This window comes from Podarcis erhardii (assembly GCF_964252035.2).
Source record: "Podarcis erhardii genome assembly, chromosome: 1".
In the NCBI taxonomy this organism is placed as follows: Eukaryota; Metazoa; Chordata; class Lepidosauria; order Squamata; family Lacertidae; genus Podarcis; species Podarcis erhardii.
In genome coordinates, this window is record NC_138497.1 from 105,451,062 (window position 1) to 105,474,328 (window position 23,267).

General features: G+C 40.5%; 1 protein-coding gene across 1 annotated transcript; it reads right to left on the bottom strand.

The window, feature by feature from the left end:
• Positions 1-2,409: 2,409 nt before the first annotated feature.
• ARL5A (ARF like GTPase 5A) lies at positions 2,410-18,179 on the bottom strand. Its single transcript, XM_081873863.1, has 6 exons — positions 17,937-18,179; positions 11,389-11,449; positions 9,588-9,735; positions 8,974-9,057; positions 7,137-7,288; positions 2,410-6,012 (listed from the first exon to the last, which is right to left on the bottom strand). The coding sequence occupies exons 1-6, from the start codon at positions 17,980-17,982 to the stop codon at positions 5,964-5,966; spliced, it is 540 nt and encodes a 179-aa protein (XP_081729989.1). The 5' UTR covers positions 17,983-18,179; the 3' UTR covers positions 2,410-5,963.
• Between the last annotated feature and the right edge of the window lie 5,088 nt (positions 18,180-23,267).

Below are 23,267 nucleotides of genomic sequence, written 5' to 3' on the forward strand. Positions count from 1 at the left end.
TGCACATCTGAAAATATTTTGCGTGTCCATCTCTTTCTAATAATTTCTTCTTAAGTCAAGCACCAGGACTGAACAAAGGAGACTGTACAGCAATTGAATTCATTATATGGGAAGAAACAATCCAACTTAGCAGGCTTCAAGCAGGGTGAGCCCCTTTCTTGCTTGCAGTCATATGCCTTGAGCCTCTTTTTGGTGGAGGATCTCATAATTTTATAGAAGAATATGTAATAGCAGTTATAATGCAGCCTCATTAAGCTTTCCATAGCTTTTTCCCTAATACTGGAAGGAAGCATTCAAAAAGCAACAGTACCAATGTTGTACTTGAGACCACCACAGAAACCTCAGAACTAAGGCTGTTTTCATCCACTCCCAACTATTGTCTGCCAATCTGAGGGGCTCTGCAACTCTCTATAACTTTTATGCATTAGCTAAATTGAGTTATCTCTGGGAGAAAATATCACACAACAGCTAAAATGAGGTTCATTTAATTTTCTACATGAAGCATTGACTCCACATTTACCAATGAGCAAGCAATATTACATGTCCCCAGAGGTTAAAGAAGCAGCAACCAATTTGACCAATTTGTAAAGCTGTCTCTTGTGCATAAAGGCCCGGAGCCATATCTGCCCACAGATTAAGTTTTCCCAGGATGCAACAATATTTTGCTTGTTTTGAGTAATCTTTGAATAATCTGAAGATTGTGAAACAATATACCCAATAAAATGTGACTTTAGCGCCGCTTTTCCTCTTGCTCTGCCTATTATACAATCAAATGATTCTTATTTATAGCAAAAGTGTCACTCACCGTGCGAGCCGAAACAGCTGCTGTAGTTGTCACAAAAGGTTTCCAATACTCAAAATTGTTTAGCAGCGTCAACAACAACAAGGCAGCTGCTACAGTCCCCATTACACAGCAGATTCGTTTTATCTCGTGAGCTCATCCCACATTTACTAGGGAGTTTCATTCTAATTGCCAGAAGAGTCCAGTGACTTAGTAGAGCTGGCAAGAAGGTGCTGCCCCACAATGTGAACCAATTTCTCCCAAATGAGCTAAAACTGATAGCTTGGAAACAGGCTAAATTGAGGCCACTATCATTTTAGACATCAACTTTTTGTTTCTCCTTCAAGCTCTTCACCAGCTTTGGGTAGTATAAAAACTGAGAATTGACAGAGACTTTTTCTTTGGAAAGATCAGTTTAATAAAACTGTCAATGAAACACAAGTCTTGTTATACTTTGTAGACAGCGTTATATTCAGGGCATGAAGCCAGTTCAGAGTGGTTTTGGTGAACAAGGATATTGATTCAATATGGACAAACAAGAGGTTCAAGAGATAATGAGAATAAGCCAATTAGAGGGCAGAAGTGCTGAGAACATGTGGGTTCTGAAAATGGACAACATACACATGAATAGGTGTGTGTCAATCAGAACTTTTTCTGTGGTTTATTACTGTAGGCCATAGCATGAGTAAACCTTAACATGAAAAGCTAAACATTATGAACTTTTCTTGACCCTGGTACCAGTCTTATCTCAAATATGCATCTTGAGCTCCTAATACTTTGTGTAAAGATCAGCAGATGCAAATCTAATCAACACCTCCTATGAAAGAATGCTGCACAGACCAATGGTAAGATACTTTTAAGAAAGGAAACAGTTTAGTCATTGCTTGCCAGGATTATATTCTTTCAACTTTCAACTAAGCAGAGTAAACAAAATAGGAAATAAACAGGAAACTCAGATTCAGATAATTTAACTCATCCATGCAGGCAAATGCTGGCCCATCCTGAACTGGACTTCAGAGGTCTTGTCTAGTCCTACCAATTAAGATTGAGATGATATGGAAGAAATATAAAACCTTATACTTGCAAAGTACCGGTATTTGCTTTACCACTGAGCTGTTTTTGCACTCTCAAAATTCAGTCCATCTGATTAATGCAGCTTAACAATGCTATTGTTTTTAAAATCACCTATTTCAAGACAGGTGAAAATCCATTTGTTGAACTATGTTAGGGCACAAAATCTTTTCCTCCCTATTACAAGCATTGCAAACTACCTTTGAAGCAGCATTTAGTAATTTCAAGATTCATCATCTAAAAATAGATTGAACCACAGTCAGAAAGGAGGTGTTACACCCCCAAAACATCTAACATTTTGTCTACATATTCTTATGTATATTGCTTCATATTTCCTTCACCTAAGGAAACTAACATGACTTACTAAAACAAGCCACATATTACTGCCCCTTGAGTGCTTGACAATTTTTTTGTAGTCGCCACCTGTGGGTAGCAAGAAAAACAAACAAATGCTTGAGTCCCCTGAAGGTCACAATATGGACTGGTAGACTACATTTGATTAGAGTCACAAATTGTGCTGACTAGTTTTACAGGATAAGAGAGCAGCAGTCTTACAATGCCTTTATAATAATCTGTTTATTTACAAATGTACACACTGAGTAGGCAATACATAGGCACAGAAGAAAGCATGCTGGCAGGGCTAGTAAAAAAAAGAAAAAAGTATTAAACTAAATGCCAAAAACCAGTTCTACCACCAGCCAAAATCTAGAAACTGCTTTTTCCGCTTACCTTGGATATATTCTTCAATCCAGTTGTATGCCCCTATGACTCTACTGGTTGACATAAACCTGGGTACATTCCAAGGTAGCATCAGACAAAGAGTACTCAAGCTGTCCATTAAGGAAATACCTATGGTCCACCTCAATCACATGCTCTGCAAAAAAATCACAGAGCATGCTATCTTTTCACTCTGCAAAATAGAACAGCAGGTAGGACCATATAATTTTTACACTTGATCTTGGCAATCACAGACATACTCACAAAATGGTGTACACTTTTTCTTGCACACTAGTAGAAAACGTGTGTGCTAAGCAGCCCTTAATCCATTGGTGTTAGTGTTATGGGTAACTTGACTTATAAAGACAGAATGCCATCCAGAGCTCTCCAGCTAAGTTCCCGAGCAATAGCAGTAATTTCAGTTTTAAATTCATGCACATACATAGGTGTTGTTGTTGTTTTCCTCTACAAAGCTTATTTTGGACAAAAATATACACAAACATGAAAATGGGCTTCTGCTTCACATATAACCACAAAGAATTGATGGGTAACTTCATACCCTTATCCCAAAATAAGAGTGACTAAGTGAGGGCTCTATGTTAAGCTCTTTCCTAAGCCCTCCCAGGGTGTCTGAGTGGCAGGAGGCAAGGTATCTATCTACCCACTGCTGCTAATGCCAATCCATGAAATACTTACAAGTTGTGCGAAAAGCTTTTCCTGTACGTTGTTAACGCTGAGGGTCAGCCAACCAATCTAAGATAGGCACTGCCAATGTGTTTCTAAGTGTTTTGCTTCCCTGGAGACTTTGGTACACACTAAGACTTTCTTAAAAGTTTATATTGCCCTGCAACCTTCCTTTTCATTTAATGTGTTTGCTCTGCTAGTAAAGGAATCAATTCTCAAACTTAAAAAAACCACACACGACAGAAGCTATATTAACAGGAGGGAAAGCTTATATTGTTCAGGAAACACATTACTCTCATACAGATATTGTGATCATAGAAGTATGGGGTACTTAATATGTAAATTTAATTTGGTAACATGGATATATTCCCAATGTTAATGCATTTTAGTTAAGTCTTGCAAAGGACAGTTTTGCTAAAACAAAGAATTTTAAATATGTTCCAATCATGCATTTGCAGATAAAATAAAATGTATTGGCTAGGATTCTGAGAACCATGCAACTAGTCCCAAGGGGCTTCAGACTTTCTTCCTTCAAGCAGCTGCGTCTTTCATCTCATTGTTAACTGCTTTTGACATGTGACAGGGCATTGGGGGCAGGGTTAAAAATGTTCAAAGAAAAGTAAAAGATTCCACTGGGCTATCACATGGTCCTTAATTCAACTGAGTAACTTTTTGCGTGCTCTGGTCCATGGGGTAACAAAGAGTCGGACACGACTAAACAACAACAATAGAATGCAATTGCTCCTCTTGTAAAACACTGATGCACCACCCGCTTAATGGCACTGATACTGCGTGTGTGTGTTTTGTAAGAATTTAATTGTAAAATTAAATTGTATTTGGGGATATAGTAGAAACCAGCCAACCCACAGCATACAAACCTAGTTTATTCATCCATCAGATTCCAAGAGCTAAGAGTAGTAATTTCGAGAAAATTTGACCCAATTTTGTCATTTAGGAGCAAATTGTACTTAACGGTATTTTTAAAAAAAGGAAGAAAAAGGTTTTCCAGTTTATCAGGTGCTAGCTATATATTTGCTTCTAAATAAAACAAAAGCCTGATAAAAAGAATAGGCACAGTGTTCAGAACACTGAAATCATACTTCAAATCTTTCAGAAGAATTACCATCTTTTTAAACAGAAGCAGTATTTTTTTTCTACATTATATGGCACCTCTTCAAATCACTGTCCCCACCACCATCAACCTTTACAGTGTTGACTGAACATGGATTAAGAAGGAAAATAACAATTTATTCACATTGCTCAATACCCTGGGAGTTTTGCAACAGAGTCAGGTAATGCTGTCAATTGTAGTTCGTATGGATTACAGGATTCTTTCCGCAACCCAGAGAAGTGCTTCATAAGTAGAATGCACTGCACTTAGACTTCTGTTTCTTTAAGGGCCATCCCACTCCAATCAATATAGCAAAATACTTCAGATATTCCTAGAGAATTTCAAAAGCAGTTTGCTATACAGGATAGCGGTTTGCTACCAACATAGCTATCTGGATTTTAACCTCTGCCTCCTATAAAGTAATAATTGACTTGGCCCAGATTTAGTTAACAAAACAATTTATAGTCATGACTTTGCTCCCACTGAAATCAATGAGACTTAAATGCAACTCAGTCTGGATCAAACTCAGTGTCCCACTATCAGTTATAACAAATATACTTCACCTGAGAGGTGCTTCAAATGGGGGTGGCCCAATAAAAAAACCATAGGCATAAGTATGTTTTTAAACTATACTGCATATTCCAAGCTATTTTCTCAGCCAACTTCATAAAAATGTCAACTTTTAAACTTCCCTCAACCTTTTTCAATTTTATTTTATTGTTTAGTACAGCTAGATGCCAATATTAATCCATATAAAACCTTATCAATAATAGACCACGTCATGTTTCTTTTTATGGTTACTTTTAGGTGCAAAATGTGTATAAAACAATCTTAAAGAATTTTACCATCCCCAGTGGTGTGAGAATAGCATACAGAATATGACAAAATACAAATGATGTGTCAGCAGTAACCCTTTTAGTACTATTTTTCACAGTCCAATTAAAAAACAGATTAGAGTACTTTCAATTCGAAACAGCCTGCTCTTATGGAGTCCAACTGGACTAAAAAGCCTGACATCCACATACTGTTGTGATCTCAGCATCAAGAATGCTGACAAGAGTCAGTGCTATTTGCTGTTTCTGTACCGATTTTGATCAACCTTAACATGAGGTATAAGTATACAAAGTGTACAGTAAACATACAGGGGGGAAAATTGCACTTTCTGAAACACAGCCGAGTAAGTTTCAATACTGGAAGTCAATACCTGTGCCACTGATTTTCTTTTCTGATTTGCTGGAATAATAAAGTCAACATTTTCAACTGGATGAATTAGACTGGAATAATAAAATGTAAAAGTTAAAATTCCTCATTTTCTTTCTCAATCCACACATTATTTATTAAACAGTTTCAAGTGATTTCACTTTAAAGTTAAGGTCGGCTGTAGTATTTGAATTCCACCCAGAGGAAGCATCTGGAAAGCCAAGTTTGAACTTCAAAATATTTTCTTTCCGTCGGAGGTGGCTTTAGTGTGTTAAGTAGCAAATAAAGTAGCAAATGAAGTTTTGATTTTATAAATACACATAAGCCATTAATTCACAGCTGTCAAGATGACCAAACGTCCAGCACTTTTTTTGGTACAATGTCTGTGCAAAATAAAAATCATCTGATCTTAAGTCTTGACATCATCCATTCCAGTCCTTGGCACAATCTGCAAATGAAACATTTAAATTCAGAAAAAAGTGGTTACTTCCTTGTTTATATATACATACATAATCTATGTATGAGAAACTTCAACCTCTGGCCATTCATATATCACCTTAATAGGTAGCTTCAAAAGCCACTGTCAGCCAGCACCAAAATATTAACTGCAACATGGGAATAACAATAAGCTTGTTGTACCATGAAAGATTGTTGCAGTGATTTATCAACTAGTAACTGGCGAAGACTTTTTTAAAAAACGAACTGTTTTTAAAATTTTGTCCATGGACATAAAAGGATTATCAATATAGGTGGTGACCATTTTGCCCTGCTCTGCCCCCATTCTGTTCTCTTCTGGGTCCAAAAGACCGCCATGCATAATTTGGACATACACAAAATGGTTGCTGCCTGTACATGGGTTTGTGGACAGTTGGGCTAGTGAAATGCTTCAAGGGCTAGAAACTTTTGCATTATCCTTTGGAAGGCTAAATTATTACTACAATTAAAATATATGGAGTGTTGTTAATTGATGCCAGTTCCATTTGTTTATCCATTGGTACACACAAGTGTAAAGAAGAGATACTTCATCTAACTGAAACACCTGTTTTCCAACTATTGTATGTGCCATTTCTGTGCTTTTAACGAATTACAAAACCTTATTTTTATATTCCACCAAAAGCTATCATTTACCTGTTTTCCATTGTATCCTTAATAGTTACATAAAAGATAGAATTTTGGTGAGCCCAGAATTCTTCCATCTACACAACTGCTAAAAACAAGGGAGCCATAAAGGCTAACTCCCCTTTGCTTCATATTTCCCATCATTTACCTCTCCCCTCAACAGTTCATTATGCTTTAAGGACGAATTCTTCAAGACTTTACTTCCTACCTATACAAATAGAAAAACCATGGAAAGGTGAATATATGATATATGATAATAATATATGAATAAAATATATTTGGGTAGATTCCTTACTTTTTAGTTCTGTAAAAGGAAAGTATTAACTGGTGAAATGTTATCATATGGAGACAGTGGGAATAAATTTACCTAACTGGTTTACTAAGTATTGCCCTTGATTAGTTGCATGTACCAGATCTGTTCAGAAAAGTATCGATGAACCAAAGACTTCTTACCCTTCGCCAGTAAGAGCACAGCATGCCTGGATGTGCCACTGGTGATCTTTAACTGAGGTTAGCTTCAGAAACTGAGAAATTTCAGCTACTGTCATGCAGTCTTTAACATCCTGTTTGTTAGCAAAGATGAGCAAACCTGCTTTTTTCAAGTCCTAGAGAGGAAAAAAAAGAAAATGTCTCCAGTTTGTTTCCCCATTATTCAACATGATAAGCCAGCATGATAAATAACACCTGCTTTTTTAAAATGTAAAGCCACACTACGGTGGTCCCATGCAACCTAATGGTGTAGAGGCCAACCCAAATAAAGGTGACCTTCCAGCAATTCTAAGAAAGGGGGAACTGATAACTCTATCTTAGAAAAGAATAAGCTTCCATTGTGCCTAGAAGGAACTAGGTTCACTGTTTTGGGGAAAGCTTTGAGGTTCCCTGAAACTGCAGTGCAGTATTTGGCTGGGGTAGGGTAGATCCCAAACTCGTCTGTATAGTTTCAGGGCATACTTACCAGAACACTGGCTTATTTACCACCACCACACCACCCCAAATCCCACATTTTGATGACACCAGCTGTGACAGGCTTTCTGTTCACCTCCAGTACATTAAAAACTAAAACCAAGGTCCACAGAGCAAGAGATCTGACTGCCACTATGTTTCTCCACTCCCTGCCTATGTTCCCAGGAGGTGCTAGATGTGAAGAAACATGGCAGCAACCAAGAGTTCTTGATTGCAAGCGCTATAGCTTTAAATGCTGGGGCATGATTAGGAAGCTGGCCTATCATTGCCATCACAGGTACCAGGTTTCGAAGGTTTGAAAGAGAAACAATGAGGAAGCTGCTAGAATAAGCAAAAACCGGTGTAGAGTGGTACCTTGTTTTGAGTCCGGGATCCATTCCAGAGCTCCGAACGCTCGATGAAAAGGACGCTTGACAAAGCATCGCTCTGCGGCAAACCTGGAAGTAACCCGTTCTGGTACTTCTGGGTTTGCTGCAGATGTCCGCCAAAATGGACGCTGGACGGGGTTGACTTATACAGAGGTACCAGTGTACTGATTTCCCCATAGCTCTCTGAAAGTTTGTTTTCTCAGTCCTATGAACCTATTTTATTTTTAGTAAATACACAGAAATTAAGTTCAAGTGGATTTTTTTTTAATCACCGTGTTCATTGATCCCTCTTTTTTAGTGTTAAAAGTCACAAAACATTTCTCCCTTCCAACACAGAATGGAGTAAAAAGCTGGAGTGAGGAAAACCTAAATAAAGGTTTTATAGTAATATACTGTGCCACTTGTTTTATCATTCATGTCAATGCAACTAACATCCCATAGACCTATTTCTGATGATAGAGGGCTACATTCAGCCCCCAGGCCTGAGGTTCCCTACTCCAATTCTCAAATGTAAAAGATCTAAATAAATTTAAAAGTGTGCTGGAAACATAGCCTTTCAGTATGTAAAGAGAGAATGAAGGCAGGTTATAGTGGTGCCATTCTGACTACTTGACAACTACTAAGGTTTTTCTTTTATTTTAGAAAGGGTTTTGAGGCCAATAGCAGCTGTTCTCAAACTACACAGGACTTTTAACAATGATGTCAGTTTCACACAAAAGGCAGTATGGCGACTATAAATAGTCACATGTGAAAATCTTTTGGGGGCCTCTTAAATGTCTGAAGAAGAGGTGACAGCCCCAGAGATTTGTATCAAATCTAATAGCTCCTGAGCTATAAGAAAATGAACCATCTTGAAATAATTACCTAAATGGAAGTTAGAAACAGAACTTTAGCATTAAGACAGGGACTTATTGCAGCATTTTTTTAAGCTAGATAAAAAATTCCCAGCACATACTCACCTCGTGTGCTAACATTTTATAGAGTTCTTCTTTAGTTACAGAAATTCTCTCTCTATCTGTGCTATCCACAACAACTATCACAAACTAAAAGAAAAAGAAGTTATCGTTATTTAATTTAGTAGTCATTTCACAAAAATGTCTCAAAACGACTCACGGCATATAAAAAAAATTGATGTAATATAATTCAAACAAATGTAACATTAAAATCAGTAACTGCAAACTACTAAATAAAGACTCTTCACATACATCCCAAGCCCACCCCAAAGTACAGAAAGATTAAGGTCACCCCCACTCCCGAAAAGCTTTGTTATAAAAATTGTTGAGGTATCCTCATTATGCACAGTCCTCATTATGCATAGTTAAAGCTATTAATATTACTGCAAAATAGTCAATGCTTTCTCTTTTTGGTCTGAATAATCTCTATAGCCTCCACAATATATATATATATATATATATATATGATCCCTTAATAACTAAGGGCATGATACTGCCAATGCAAACCCTTTACTCTCCTCATTGAACTCAAGAAGACAAAGAATTAATTTTGGCTGAATTCTGCTTTAAAGGTCTGCATGAAATTATCCCCAGCTGCATTATATTATACAAATTCTTACTTCAGTGTTTGTATAGTATGTGTTCCATGAAGATCGAAGTGATTCTTGGCCTCCAATATCCCACATAAGAAAACGTGTATTATTAACAACAATCTCCTCTACATTGCTTCCAATGGTTGGGGAGGTATGCACTACTTCATTCATAGAACTGCAAAGGAAGGAAAAGAAAATGTAAGAATGATGTATGTTCTGTCTTGGTCTCCTTGGTCTAGATTTCTTTCTGTTCTGCAGTCTGAGCTGCATTCAGCTGCAGTTATGCTTGTAGTTGCTTTGAGATCAAAACTTGACATAGCATATCCTAGGTACAGACAACACAATACCCCCAAGCAGCATTTTTATCAAACTGCCAGTGTAAACTGCAAACATAACACTGGTATGTTGCAGCTATGTCCAGGGTGCACTGAGTCACATGTCAAACCCACTCATGTGGGTGCAGCTTCAAGAAAATGTGGATCATATTTGCATTAAGCATATTTGGACTGTGTAAACTACAGACTCAGTGTATCAGTAAACAGTTACCACGTTACAAGGTCAGAAGAAAAAAATATGGCTATCACACTTAACTTGGCAGAAGACAATGTTGTTCACAATTCCAAACAAAACTGTTATTACTTTTAGGAGAAAACCTTTTAGGAATTTAATTTCAATAAGACACTTAGCTAATTTATGAGTTTTCACTTGATTCAGGAACTTAATTTAAGAGGTTGGCATATCTCCAGAACCTCAGTATAGCTGCTTTTTGGAGACATTCAAGGTAGCATGAAATACCATACAATTTAGAACTCCAAAATCCATAGTTTGTCAATATTTATATTGGAATCTACTAAATTTCACAAAATAATTAGCAAGCTTTCAAGTTCCCTAAAATACTTCATGGTGTGAGATATTAGAACAAAAACAGGTTATGGGCCAAGTGGGAGAGGATGTACAGAAGTACAAGAAGTAGGCTGGATGCTGTGGCATGGAAGCTGCATTTAGACTCAGTTACAAGATGGAGGTTGCAGGCTGAATTAGTCTTGCTAGGTGCTGAAGGTTATCAGTGTACAGCTAGGGCTCTGGCACAAAGCAGCAATAGCCGATACCCCCGTTTAAAAAAAACAAAACCTGACTGTTGCCTAGACCTGTTTCATGCCTAAGTCCAAACTGAGATTAATGGGTAGGCAGAAGGAAAGATTTACATCATTTAAAATATGCACTGTCTTTCTAACAAGATTTTCTTTCGATTCCCTATTCCTTTAACCAGTGCCAGAACCAAAACTGCCTAATTGCATAGCTTTTCTCTCAGAAAATGTGTTGGAGATATTCTACCATTGCCTTCTTGACATGTCTTTGATGCAGGGCATGCAATTCTCTTCTAAATATAGGAGCATTCAGGTATGCAATGCCACACCTACAAGCTGAAGTGATATGGGCCAGTGAGAGCTGTACCACACAGCATTCTCCAAATCACGAAATCTGGCTCTGAATGATTATAATGGTAACCTCAAGTATTCCCCCTACCTCAATATTACATATGTGGTATTCAAGTTTAAAAGGTGTAGTTTCAGAGGGTTTTCTCAGGTTTTTTGTCATTTGGGATCAGGAAGGCATTAGAAATCCCCCCACAGGAATCAATGGAAATAACTGATTTCTTACAATTTGTTACAATGTCTAACAATTTCCTGAGAGTGCATTGCGTTTGGATTGCGAGTCCTGTGGAATCTAGCCAACTACTGGCAGGTAACAAGCAAAGTTTGTCTAGTTCAGCATCCTGATCTGGAAAAGCAGTTTTAGTCACCTGTTCATATAACTTCGTACTTACAACTGATAAAGAATGGTTGTTTTTCCTGCATTATCAAGGCCAACAATGATCACTTTGTGCTCTGGAGGGAGGGAAAAAAGAGAGCAAATGAGGAGCTAGTTATTTATTTAGATAATTTCTATATTGCATCACATTTCCAAAGGAAATCCAAGTTATTTACAGTATATCTTTAAACATTAAGTATAACATTATAAAAGATCAAAATAAAACATTGTGAATGAAACTAAAAAACCACCTTCATTTAAAGGCAGCATGCAGACAAGAAAGCAAAATATTGGAAGGAATTCAACATAGCGCTTAGGAGATCTCTCCCATTTGTGCAAGCATTTCCGCTTGTGTGGTGGAGTGATTTCCCCACTTCTCTCCCCACCCCCGAGTTCTGGGGGTTCTCCCACCTGTCCAGAACCAATTGGGATGAGTGTAGGAGGAGGAGATAGGATTAAGCCCTTCTGCTCTAGCAGAAATCTTTGTGCAGGCTTCCACTAGTGGGACCTGTTAGCTGACTCTGGTCCATTATCTTAAACATTAAAAACACAAGGACAAATACCAATACAAAAATGCAATACGAATATTAAAGCATCATTAGCAGCTAAACAAGGTAAGTGAGTTAGTCCCCCCAACATCTCCCACAGTAACATCTCCCTGAGCACTCTCTCACATACTCTCAACCATTCTTACCAACCATAACCGTAACACAGCTAATCCCCAACCAACCATTTGTCATTAAGCATACATCTGGCATTAAAAAAAACACCCTGGCAACATTAAATGTAAATATACAACCAGCTCACTCACTCACTCACTCACTCACTCACTCACTCACCTCTACCTGGTAATACAGTGCCATACAAGCAATAACATGGCTACTTCCTCCCCTTCTCCCTCCCAAGCAGGGCCTTACTGTATACTGGTACCAGTCTTTCATACTATATTAAGTCTCTCACATAGGAGCCATCTCCTAAGGGCTGTAGGGGCTTCAGCCCCCACAATAAAATATTTGAGGGAACTGGGCACCCACAAAGTTGACTTGCATTCCCATTCAAATGGTGTGTATGCACTGCGTCATATGATTGATTATGCAGGGCGGGGCTTACCTGGGCCCCCGCAATATTTTATTCGAGTTGGCACCCCTGGTCTCTCATGCAGTATTCAACAACCTATACAAGTTACAGGAAGCTTCATGCCACATATCTCTATGTATACCACCACAATGTTTGTAATTATTTTGTTGTTCAGGCACCTTGTAGATCTTAAAGCTGGAAAGGCAGGGCTTCAGTAAATAAATAATCATTGTGTGCCAACTTCCTTTTCAGAATAACTACTTTATTTATCATACAAAAACAAACAATATGCTTCCCATACTTGCTAAAGGACTTGTTCTGCACCAGGTAGGTTTTCAAATAATAATAATAATTTATTATTTATACCCCGCCCATCTGGCTGAGTTTCCCCAGCCACTCTGGGCAGCTCAAAGTTTCTTCTTCCTGCTTTTCAAAAGGGTAATGCCAAGCATTTTTCTTTAACATGCAGCAGAGGCAAGCCACCAGATAGGACATGAGGGCTTTAGTGGAAATTGGTGGAAATTTTATGGGATAGTGGCTTAAATACATGCAAACCAAGCCAGTTTTTACTTCAACATAACATAAACCACACTGATGCACTTAAGGTAAGTTGGGGAAATGGGAGAAAATGTTATAGAAGGGCAAGTTAAGTATTTTTAAATCAATAGTGTGGGGTTTTGCAGAATGTTTCTAGCAACAGGGAATATTAAACTCTACTGCACAACAGCACAATATTGTTAAAAAAAATCATAGGCAACTCTCCTGAATCCCACCAAAACATTAGTATCTATACTGAAGTTTGAGAATTATATTGTATTGCTGGCAGGATGAATGATGAAGAAGCACTTGGAACAAAAGATCTGCAGCATGACAAAGAAGGGGGGGGGTCTTAAGTGCCTACACTAATTGATTAGCAACTAGAGTGAGTTATTTATTTCTTTTGGCAATCTAAGGTTTCTAGTAAGGTTGCATGATTTAATCAGTAGCTAAATCAACGAAATAATTAGATTAAAATTTTCCGCAACTGATTTAATTATGGATTGGGCTAAGCCTAAAGGAATGTTTGCTTACTTTGTATAGCTGTCTTGGTTTTTGAGATATTACTTTTCTCGGTTTTTACCTTCAGAAAGCCCTTTCCACATTAACATCTGCCAAGGAGGCTCGTGTATCTACCACAAAATACTTGGGCATCTGAAAAGATGTTTTAGGGCAGGCTTCCTCTTTGGCTTACAACTCCCATGATCCCTAGCTAGCAGGACCAGTGGTCAGGGATGATGGAAACTGTCAGGGAACTGCCATCGGAACAGGGGCGGGAAACAGAGGGGCAGTTGTGTTACAGGGAGCCTCTGAAAATCTTGCGAAGCAGTTCCTCTTCTGGTGATGAGGAAAGCCCCATCTCCAGTGAAGAAGAGGTGAAAAGACCAGAGGATGATGGTGGGAGCCTCAGCACCGCTCCAGGCCAAGCCGGCCAGGAGGGAAGCCCGCCCCTTCCGTCACCTACCCTGCGCAGAAGTCTAAAGCGCAGAGAGGGAAGGAAAAGGCTGGGCATAATGAGACCAAGCCTGTGGTATTTCAGCTTCATGCCACATGAATTGAGAGAACACACACACACACCCCTACAAGCTGTGGGGGGAAATCAGTAGCAGGCATTCTGTCTTTTAGAGAACGTTCCCTGCCATGGAAGAGTTCACGATTTGAAAGTCAAAAAATTACTATATTGGGAGGGAGAGAGAACAGATTCAATATTCCTTCCTTTCAAGCAGTGGTAACGGTGTCCTCAAAAAACTATCTTTATTGGGGATTTGATAATGTGCAAATATATTCAAATTTAACTGAAGAACTATTTAAATGAAAGTATAAATAAAAGTCTTTGATGGTAAGCCCTAGTCCCCAGTTAATTTTAAAAGCTCTTTGAAAACAGCCAGAGGCCCTTGTATTTGAAGCAACACTGAAATTACATCAGCTTTTTGTAAAGTAAGCAATTTTGGAGTTTTCCAATCAGGCCACAGTAAGTTCTTCTGCTTTCTGACAGATCAGTTAAGACTAGACAGAGCTACATAACATAGAAAGTTGTTTCACTGAGTGCTCCATTTTATATACAATAACTCCAGTGCAGCAAGGAACAATCATCATGCATAGAAATTGATTTCCACACACCAGAAATCACCAATCTTGTGTATATGAAGATACAGCATTGGGTGGGGGTTGGGAACAGCTCCTTGAAGTTTCACTAACAGTACTTGTAAGAACTATGGAAATACCTGAAAACATCAAATCGTTGTTTGCATTCTGCTGCAGAAAGGGACCCTGTCCACTCCCCACCCCTCCATTATTATTAAATGTTATTTCCCGACCTTCACCAGCAGATTCCAGGGTAGATTCAATCAAGAAACCTCCATCTCCCCAGCACACAAAGATAGTGAACTGATAAGGTCAGTGGGGCAAAGGTTTTGCAAGAATGTCCATTCATGCATCAATAGAGAAGTGCAAGCAAGCCTGGAAAAACCCCAGGTATATTGACAATATTTTTACCATATCTTTGATACTTAAGGTTACATTGGCCTGGTTGGCATACTATGCTTAAGTTTTAGGGGCACTCATGCTTCATGTTCACACTGTCAAAGCATTGCATACTTTACATCTAAACTCACGTGCACCTTTAATCTTCTCAATTTGGGAAAAGAAACTTTAAAATGCAAAGCCCTACAAACAAAGTTGAATGGAAAATTACTTATACTGTATCTTAACACTAATTTACCGAGTTCATAGTTGAATTCTGTCTATTTACTATTGCATTTTGTAAACAGAACAATAACTATAGTTCAATTAGTACACACCAGCTAGCTATTTTGTTACACTCAAAAGCAATCATACTAGTTACTGTATGACCTACAGGAAATGTGCTAATAACCACAAGAAACGGTAGCTACACTTGTCTCAAATGACTAGCTTTCTCCCAAGGCAAGGAAGTAATGGCTCATGTAGCGACACAGGAGTCTTTATTAATCATTCAGCTCTTTATCTGCAAATTCTAACTTTCCTTCCTATGTTTGAAAATATATATAGTCTGAACTTGTTTCAGACTTAGCAAGAAAATTTACAGAGCTGAATGATTAATAAAGAATCCTATGTCCAGGTTGGATTATAGTAATGTGTTCAACACAGTGTTCAAAAATCCTATTGCTCTGGGCGCATTTTGCAACAGGAAATTTCATTAGTGCAAGCAGTATCTGAGCTCTGGGCACAGTACTGCGCCTAAGATTTCAGATTAAAACTGCACAGTGGAAGGAAAGGAGGACCATTTCCTGCCTCCCTACTTCCAGTCACTCTCTAATGACTGAAGAAGAGACCTTTTTAAGAATATTAGGGGGGCGGGCTGGGGAAGCATGGCTTTGGGTTTTTTTGCAAATGAGGACTAGACCATGTGAAAAATGAACACAAGATTTTAGCTGCAGTTCATTCATTTTCAGCTTTGTATTATTGTTATTTAAAAAGCATGCCTAGACATTCCATTGTTGCACCCATAACCTAGGTTTAAGGTGCCATTTATCTCCTAGCTTTCATATCTCAGTTTCTAGCAGAGGTTAAACAGTGTGTGTCTTTCCTCTACTGTGCATTGATTTCAATGACAGGTGAAGAGCTTACCAACAAGTATAACCTTGTCCAGTGGTAAGAGACATAGTTAATTAGTATTTTAAAATAGGTTTGTTGTCACTGTACACATATATAGTCCTTGCAGCTCAGGTATACCTACTGACAGGGAATTACTCCATAAGTGTCTAAGTCACAACAGCTTAAACAAAACCCTTACATTGTATGGCTTATAGCTTTGGTCTAAGATGTGGTGCTGTCTTTGCACTGGTATGCAGGTAAAATGGAACTCTTAGCTGCCTAACTCCTCCACACAGCCTATTATCATCTCAGTTCCCTTACAGATTTTCCATTATTGATGAAGGGGAAACAAGACAACCAACTCTTCAGCTCTCAAAGATGGTTTCAGGTGGCACCTGCTCAGAAAGCAGAGCTCAAAGCCTATAAAGAGACAGTGTGACATGCCCCTTTCTCCGAACACAAAGGATGAAAACATAAGCCTAAAGCTGAATCCACATCATATATTTAAAGAACATTTTTCTCAAAGATTTCTGAGAACTGTAACTTGTTGAAGGTGCTAGGAACTGTAGCTGTGTGAAAGGTAAACTACAGTGCCCAGGATTTTTTGTGTTGAAATGTGTGTTAAATATACAGTGTGCATGCAGCCTACCTTCCATCACTCTTGCCACTGGAAAGTATTACTTCTTGGGACCTCTCTTGCCCTGCAGGCTCTCCTTCCAGCCAGAGAATCTCCACAAGCTCATCAAGTATTTATCATTATTATGATTGTTTATTGTATTTATATACCGCCCTATACCCAGAGGTCTCAGGGCAATTCACAAGAGTGGCTGGGAAAACTCAGCCAGATGGGCAGGGTATGAATAATACATAATTATTATTATAAAATCAAAATATAAAATCACAAAATACATAATGAAAAATAAAAACAACAACCCAATAACGAGGTTCTCAAAAGAGTTATGCATTTGGCAAGCATTGAAAGATATAAGGTGGTACAACACTGCACAATCAATAACAGAAAATTAACTGCAGACTTCTCAGTTCTGAGCAATACTTAATTCTCCCCCAATCAAAGGCACCACAAGAACACAATCAGCTGTAAGCCAGCTTCTCACTAGAAGCCCAATCTAATCTCCCCAATTTCCCACCATTAGGGTCAATGCCACCAGCTGTTTAAAAAGCAATCATTACCCTCCTACAACACATGCTGCTAAGTCGTTCTTCCCACCTTCCTTTCACCGCACATACTAGTCAGACGCGCTCCCCTTGCTGCATTTCTCTAAACCCATCGCCACTCAACGGCTAATTCTAGTCTTTTTTACAGCACTGTTCAAAACACTTCACTTGCATTCTCAGTATCTTTTCCCCCTCTTCCACAGCTGCCCTTTGAGGCGAGACCCAGCACTGCCCTTTCCCCTACATTCACACAAGCGAGAGCGGCTCCCATTCACACAGGAAAATAGTTCTGCGCGCTTCCTCCCCCCACCCGCTTTCCTTTTCACAACCTGAACCAGGAGAAAGAAAGCAGAAGCCTTTTTTCGCCTTGCCAGTCCCCCCCCCCCCAGGGAACGATTGTATTCAGCTGCTGGGTGAGTTCTGCCCGCACTTTGATCCCACCTAAGGGAAAGGTGACCATAACAGATGCTCAGCCCTGCGGGGGGGGGAGGGGCGCCTCCAAAGCTGCTGCCTCAGGTGCCTTCGGGGCTCCCCCTTTGCCCCCCCCAACTCCTCGCTCTCTTGACCTCGGGCGCCACCAGGAAGGCAGAAGCGGCGCCGCCGTCGGCCTCCCTCGGCTACGCGACGAGCAGCAGCAGAAGCAGCAGCTCCGCACGGACTCGGGAGAAGCCGGAGCCCGAGCCTGCCTTTCTCCCTCACCTTGGTGGTTGAACAGCCTCCATATCCGAGCGAAGAGGATTCCCATGCTCAGGCGGCAGGAGCTTCGGCCGCCCCCGGGGCAGCTCCGCACCGGCTCACTTCTTGTTCCCCGCCCGGCCTCGGCCTCCCCCCGCGCTCAGTCCCTGGCCACAGCCCAGCTGCGGGGAGTGAGGAGGAGCGGAGCGGCAGCAGGAAGGTGGCGGTAGTAGTAGTAGTGGCGGCGGTGGCGGTGCAGGCCCCGCGCCTCGGAGCCGGTCGCCCGCAGCAACGCCGCCGCCGCGCGCCCCTCGCCGCTCCTCGCGGACATTGCCGCCGGCCTCGCCGCAACTACTTCTCTCCTCTCCGCCCCTCCTTCTCGAGCTTCGCTTTTTTTTTTCCGTAGGCCTCGCCGCTCTGAAGGGAACGGATGGTGTTTGGGCACCGCCGGACACCGTCCGAGGGAAACTGAGAGAGCGCTCCCGTCCGTCAGCCAGCGTCCGTGCGTGCGCGCTCCCGCCCCTACCGCAAAGCGCCGCTTTTCCAGCCGAGCAGGCAAGATGATGCGACGGCGCCAGGGGGCGGGGCGTAGCATAGAGCGAGCGGGGTTTGCAGAGTGAGGGCGGGGTCGACCCAAGTGGGCGGGGAACGCTCGTCACCCTCCAAGGGCTTCGTCGAACGGTGGGAGTTCAAAGCCTGCCTGCTCCGCTCCGCCCCCGCTTTGTGATTGGCTGAGAAGGGGTTCCACTCGTGCGCGGCGCTGGGCTGCGTTGCTGCTCTTTGGCTCGGAGGCAGTTGGGGAGATGGCGGGCGTGGGCACTAACGTGTGGCCTTCTTTTCGTCCTCTGGAAGGGAGGGGTGGCTCGCTGGCTCTTCGGCTCCTTTAATGTTTCGAAACTTCAGTCAAAATGGCTCGAATAAATAAATAATAGGAATTGTATGGTGTTTCGGGATCTTTTTCTTCCGTTACTTTAGGGTTTGGCAAATTGCCCTCCTTATAAAGGCACCTCGTGGGCTAAAAGAATCGGCAGAGCTCGAAGGAGTTTGGGGTTTCTTGGAATATGGAGGCGCAGCATGTGTCTCCAGTGTCCCTGCATAGATAGGCACATGCCTGGCTCGCTTAAGACACTGCATAGAGCCTCTATTCTCAACAACGGTGGCTCTCGCGGGTAGAGAATTATTTTTGCATATTTGTAAATGGAATCTCTGCTATTCTGTTGTTCTGCTCCTTTGGGCCTTTTGTCCTTCCCGGCTGTGATGCTTTGTGGTTTATATTTCTTATGCGTCGTCGTTTTACCTTTGGTCATGTCCGCACCACTTAACAAAATCTAATCTGAAATGGTGGGAGTCGGAATCAATGAAAGTTTCTCAGAGAATCAAGCCGGTAGCATCAGGTTTTGCTACTTTTCAAGACGGCTGCTCATCCAGGGGGTGGGTGACTTTGTGTGGGTTTTTTAATTTTGATTTTTAGTTGTTTCGTTTTTTATTAAGTGGTTTTTTAGTTTTGTATACTGTAAGCCACTTTGTGATCATCGGGTGAAGGGCGGCATGTAAATTTAATAGGACAATAAATAAATTCCATAGATTAATAATAAGTAATACTGTACCAACAGCCATGGCTCTAACATCAAGATACATGTAGCACCCAATGTGTGGAATGCACTTAATTGTGATAAAAGGTTTTAAATGCGTTTTTGTTTAAATTGTTTGTTTTACTACTTTGCTACTGTCTGCTCTGGGTTCCTCTGGGAGGAGGGAACATGTAATAAATAAATAATAAGCAAACAAAAACCTCCAGCCTTTTCCCCACCCGTTTTGTATTAACATGCAGTCTGTTGAACAGTTCTGGCTACTTGAAAGCTTACTGACAAAAGTCGGTCGTAACAATGCTACAGACCATACTGTGTGTGGCTTTTTGGTGGTTTTTCCTCTCTAATGGATCAACACAGCTACCTACAATTGTTGTTTCTCTGCAATGTCCACAATAGCTGGGTTAGCACCTTTCATATTTATTTATTACATTTATATCTCGCCTTTCTTCCAGAGAGCTCAAGATGACATTCATGCTTCTCCCTTTTTTCCAATTTTATCCTCACAGCAAGACTGAGACTGAGAGACAGGGACCCAGGGCGAGGTCGCACCCAGTGAGCTTTGTGACTGAGTGGGGATTTGAACCCTGGTCTTCCAAGTCCTCTTCCAGCACTACACCACACTGGTACCACCAGGCATACATAGCCTCCGGAGATATATTCCATGTTTCTTCGCTGACTGTTCCGTTTTCTTTCTTTTTTTCAGTAGCATACAAGTCAAAATGTACATATCTTAGTCTATATACTTGCTTGATAAAATAAATGAATGTGCTCCTGCTTTCCTGCATCATGGCCCATGAGTACAAAAGCACTAGGATAATCTTAAAATTAATGTTAATATTTACAGTTAACCTGTATTCTAACACATCTCACGGGTAGTAAGTCTTTTACTGTAACTGTAATCCGTTATTCTTCCAGCTTAAATGTGATGTATCACATCACAGTTCTGGAGCTCAACAGCAGAGCACCATATTTTAAGAAGTTAAATAATTTCACATAGCTTACCCACAATTCAAAACAATTTTCCATTACAAAAATACACTAAAACAGCCATAAAAGCCAAAACAGCAGAGAGAGAGAGAGAGAAGTACAAACAGCTATCAAGAACAATTTAATGGTAGCAATTAGAATCATGTCAAAAAGGAAGCAACCACTTAGGGATCAAAAGTGTTCCTAAAAAAAGGAAGGTTGTGACCATCCTACGGAAGGCCATTAGAAATTTTTTTATTGCATTTTTATCCCACTCTTCAACCAAAAATAGGCTCCCAGAGCAATTTACAAGTGACAGTGATAAGACAGCCCCTGCCTTTAGGCTTACAATCTAAAGAAACAGAAACTGCATTTCAATTTTTGCAATGTAAAAGAAATAGACATAATGAAGGGGAGGATGAAAAGCAGTTCCAGGGCTCTTGTCCCAGCTAAGCATATTTGGGGGGAAGTGGGGCACACAGGAGACAGTAAGCAGGCAGTTTCCTAAAGGACTTTAAAGCTCAAACATTGAATTTGGCCTGGCAACAAAATAGAAGCCAGCACAGTCGTTTCAAGTAAAGAGTCATGTGCATCTTATATGCAGCCCCCATTAGCCTGGCTTCAGTATTCTGGACCAGTTAAAGTACCCTTCAAAGGCAGCCCTATGTAGAGCACTCCACAGTGATCTAAGCATCATATCACTATAGACCAATGATCTGTATAATTGACAGAGAGCCCAACTATGCTGTCACCTGGGCTGCAGTCCTATACAAATGTACTTAGGCATAAGTCCCACTGCATTTAATGGGACTTACTTTAGCCTCAATAGGATTAGAATCTTAAGTTTCATAAACAGTGGAGGAGAATTTTCAGGAAGGTCACAAACCTGGAGTTAGAAGGGGAGTCAGACATGCTGGTGCTCAAAATCCAATACAGTGGTACCTTGGTTGTCGAACGGCTTGGCTCCCAAACAAATCGGCTCCCGAACGCCACAAACTTGGAAGTGTTCCAATTTGCAAACGTTTTTTGGAAGCTGAACTACTGACGTGGCTTCTGCGGCTTCTGATTGAGTGCAGGAGGCTCCTGCAGCCAATCGGAAGTCGCGCCTTGATTTTCGAACAGTTCCGGGAATTGAACGCACCCCCGGAACGGATAAAGTTCGACAACCAATGTACCGCTGTAGTGGCTACAGAACCACTGTCTGCAAAGTGCTCATGCTCTTTTCTCCCAGGACCTTGAGCTGGAACTATGCAAGCAACGGGTGGACAATGGTGCAGCTTCCAGGCAGTCTCTAGGACAGTAGGCAGAAACTGCAAGAATCCATGCAGACTGTTCACCCTACCTGCTTGGGCAGAGCAGCTATCCAGCATTGAGAGTAATGAGAGGGGATGGGTTTGAATTGAAGCAAGATTTCAGTTTAGGATGGAAGTAGTGAAGGGAAGGCACTCCTGTCAAGATGCTGTTTAATATCCCCTTAATCTTGGTCCACAGATTTTTCTGTGGCTTTGGAATGCACACAACTTAGATGAGGATCACCTGGTACTCACTTGTCAAAAAAACAGGTACTTTCTAAAAACACACACCACGCACTGGCCTCTTCGAAAGTAATGTAAGTGCAACAAAGACCTGTAACACACCCAAGATAAGTTATCTGACATCTCTCATTTGAATACTATTTTGAATACCATTTGTTTTCTCATTAAATTGCTGGAGAATAGTGGGATGGAATTCAGCATGGCACTAAAAGGGTGTTTTGAAAGATGTAGCACTGGTATGCTCACTCTGTGAAGTCAGTCAAGCTGGACTCTGAAGCACAATGCACAGTGCTCCCCCAGATCAGAACCCTCCTTTTCTGAAATAAATTTTATTTTTGCATTTTCTATTTTACATAAACAAATTCCTTTCCACAACCCTCCTTGACCACTTTTACCTGCTTGACATACGACTTTGAACTGTGATTGTGGTTCTTGTTTGCCTGCATAGAGGATGGTGGTATGTGTAGATCAGTAGCTTTTGCATGCCTGGAATATAGCCTACTGTACAAAGGTCAGGGTCACATACATTGTTCCACCCATTTTGCCTCTGCAATGTGTAAGGTTGTCTGCAAGGGAGTGCAACCCGCGACTTAAGAAAAGGTTCCCAGCTTTAGAGCAGCGTGTAATTATGTATGATGATAAAGGAAATGCTCAAGCTCCACCTTTTAAAAATGTTTTCTGCTTGTTAGGTCTAACCACTCAGAGATAAGACATGTAGGCATAGAGTCTAGACGTTTTTGTTTGATTTATTGTAGAAAAAAATGTTGTTAATGCAGTTTAATACATCTAAATTCCATAAAACAAATCCATAGAAATCAGGGTACTGTAAGCATGCAGTCTGCATTTTCTTCTGTTAGATGTTTTGGGCTCACAAAAATAACAACACTTTTGTTTTCCTTGAAAGCCACTAAAAGCAGAGAGATAGCAAAACATGCGACACTGTACACATTTGCATAGTATATTTTACCCAGCATGCCTGTAGAATGCTACACATACGGTATCTATAGAGTAAAAAGAAGAAGGGGCAAATCTGCAAAAAGGAAAACAACAAAATAGAAAATGTCTGTTATTTTGGTTTTGCAAAGGCATTTAATTTCAATATCCACAATGCACCCAAAATGTCTCCCACATGTGGGATAGCCATAATGTCCAGAGAACTCAATGGAAAACAAGTTTGGGTCAGCGCTGAGATATTTTGTACAGATTAGTGTACTTTCCTCAAGGTCTCAGGCTGAGATACTAGATTATTCACATCACACTAT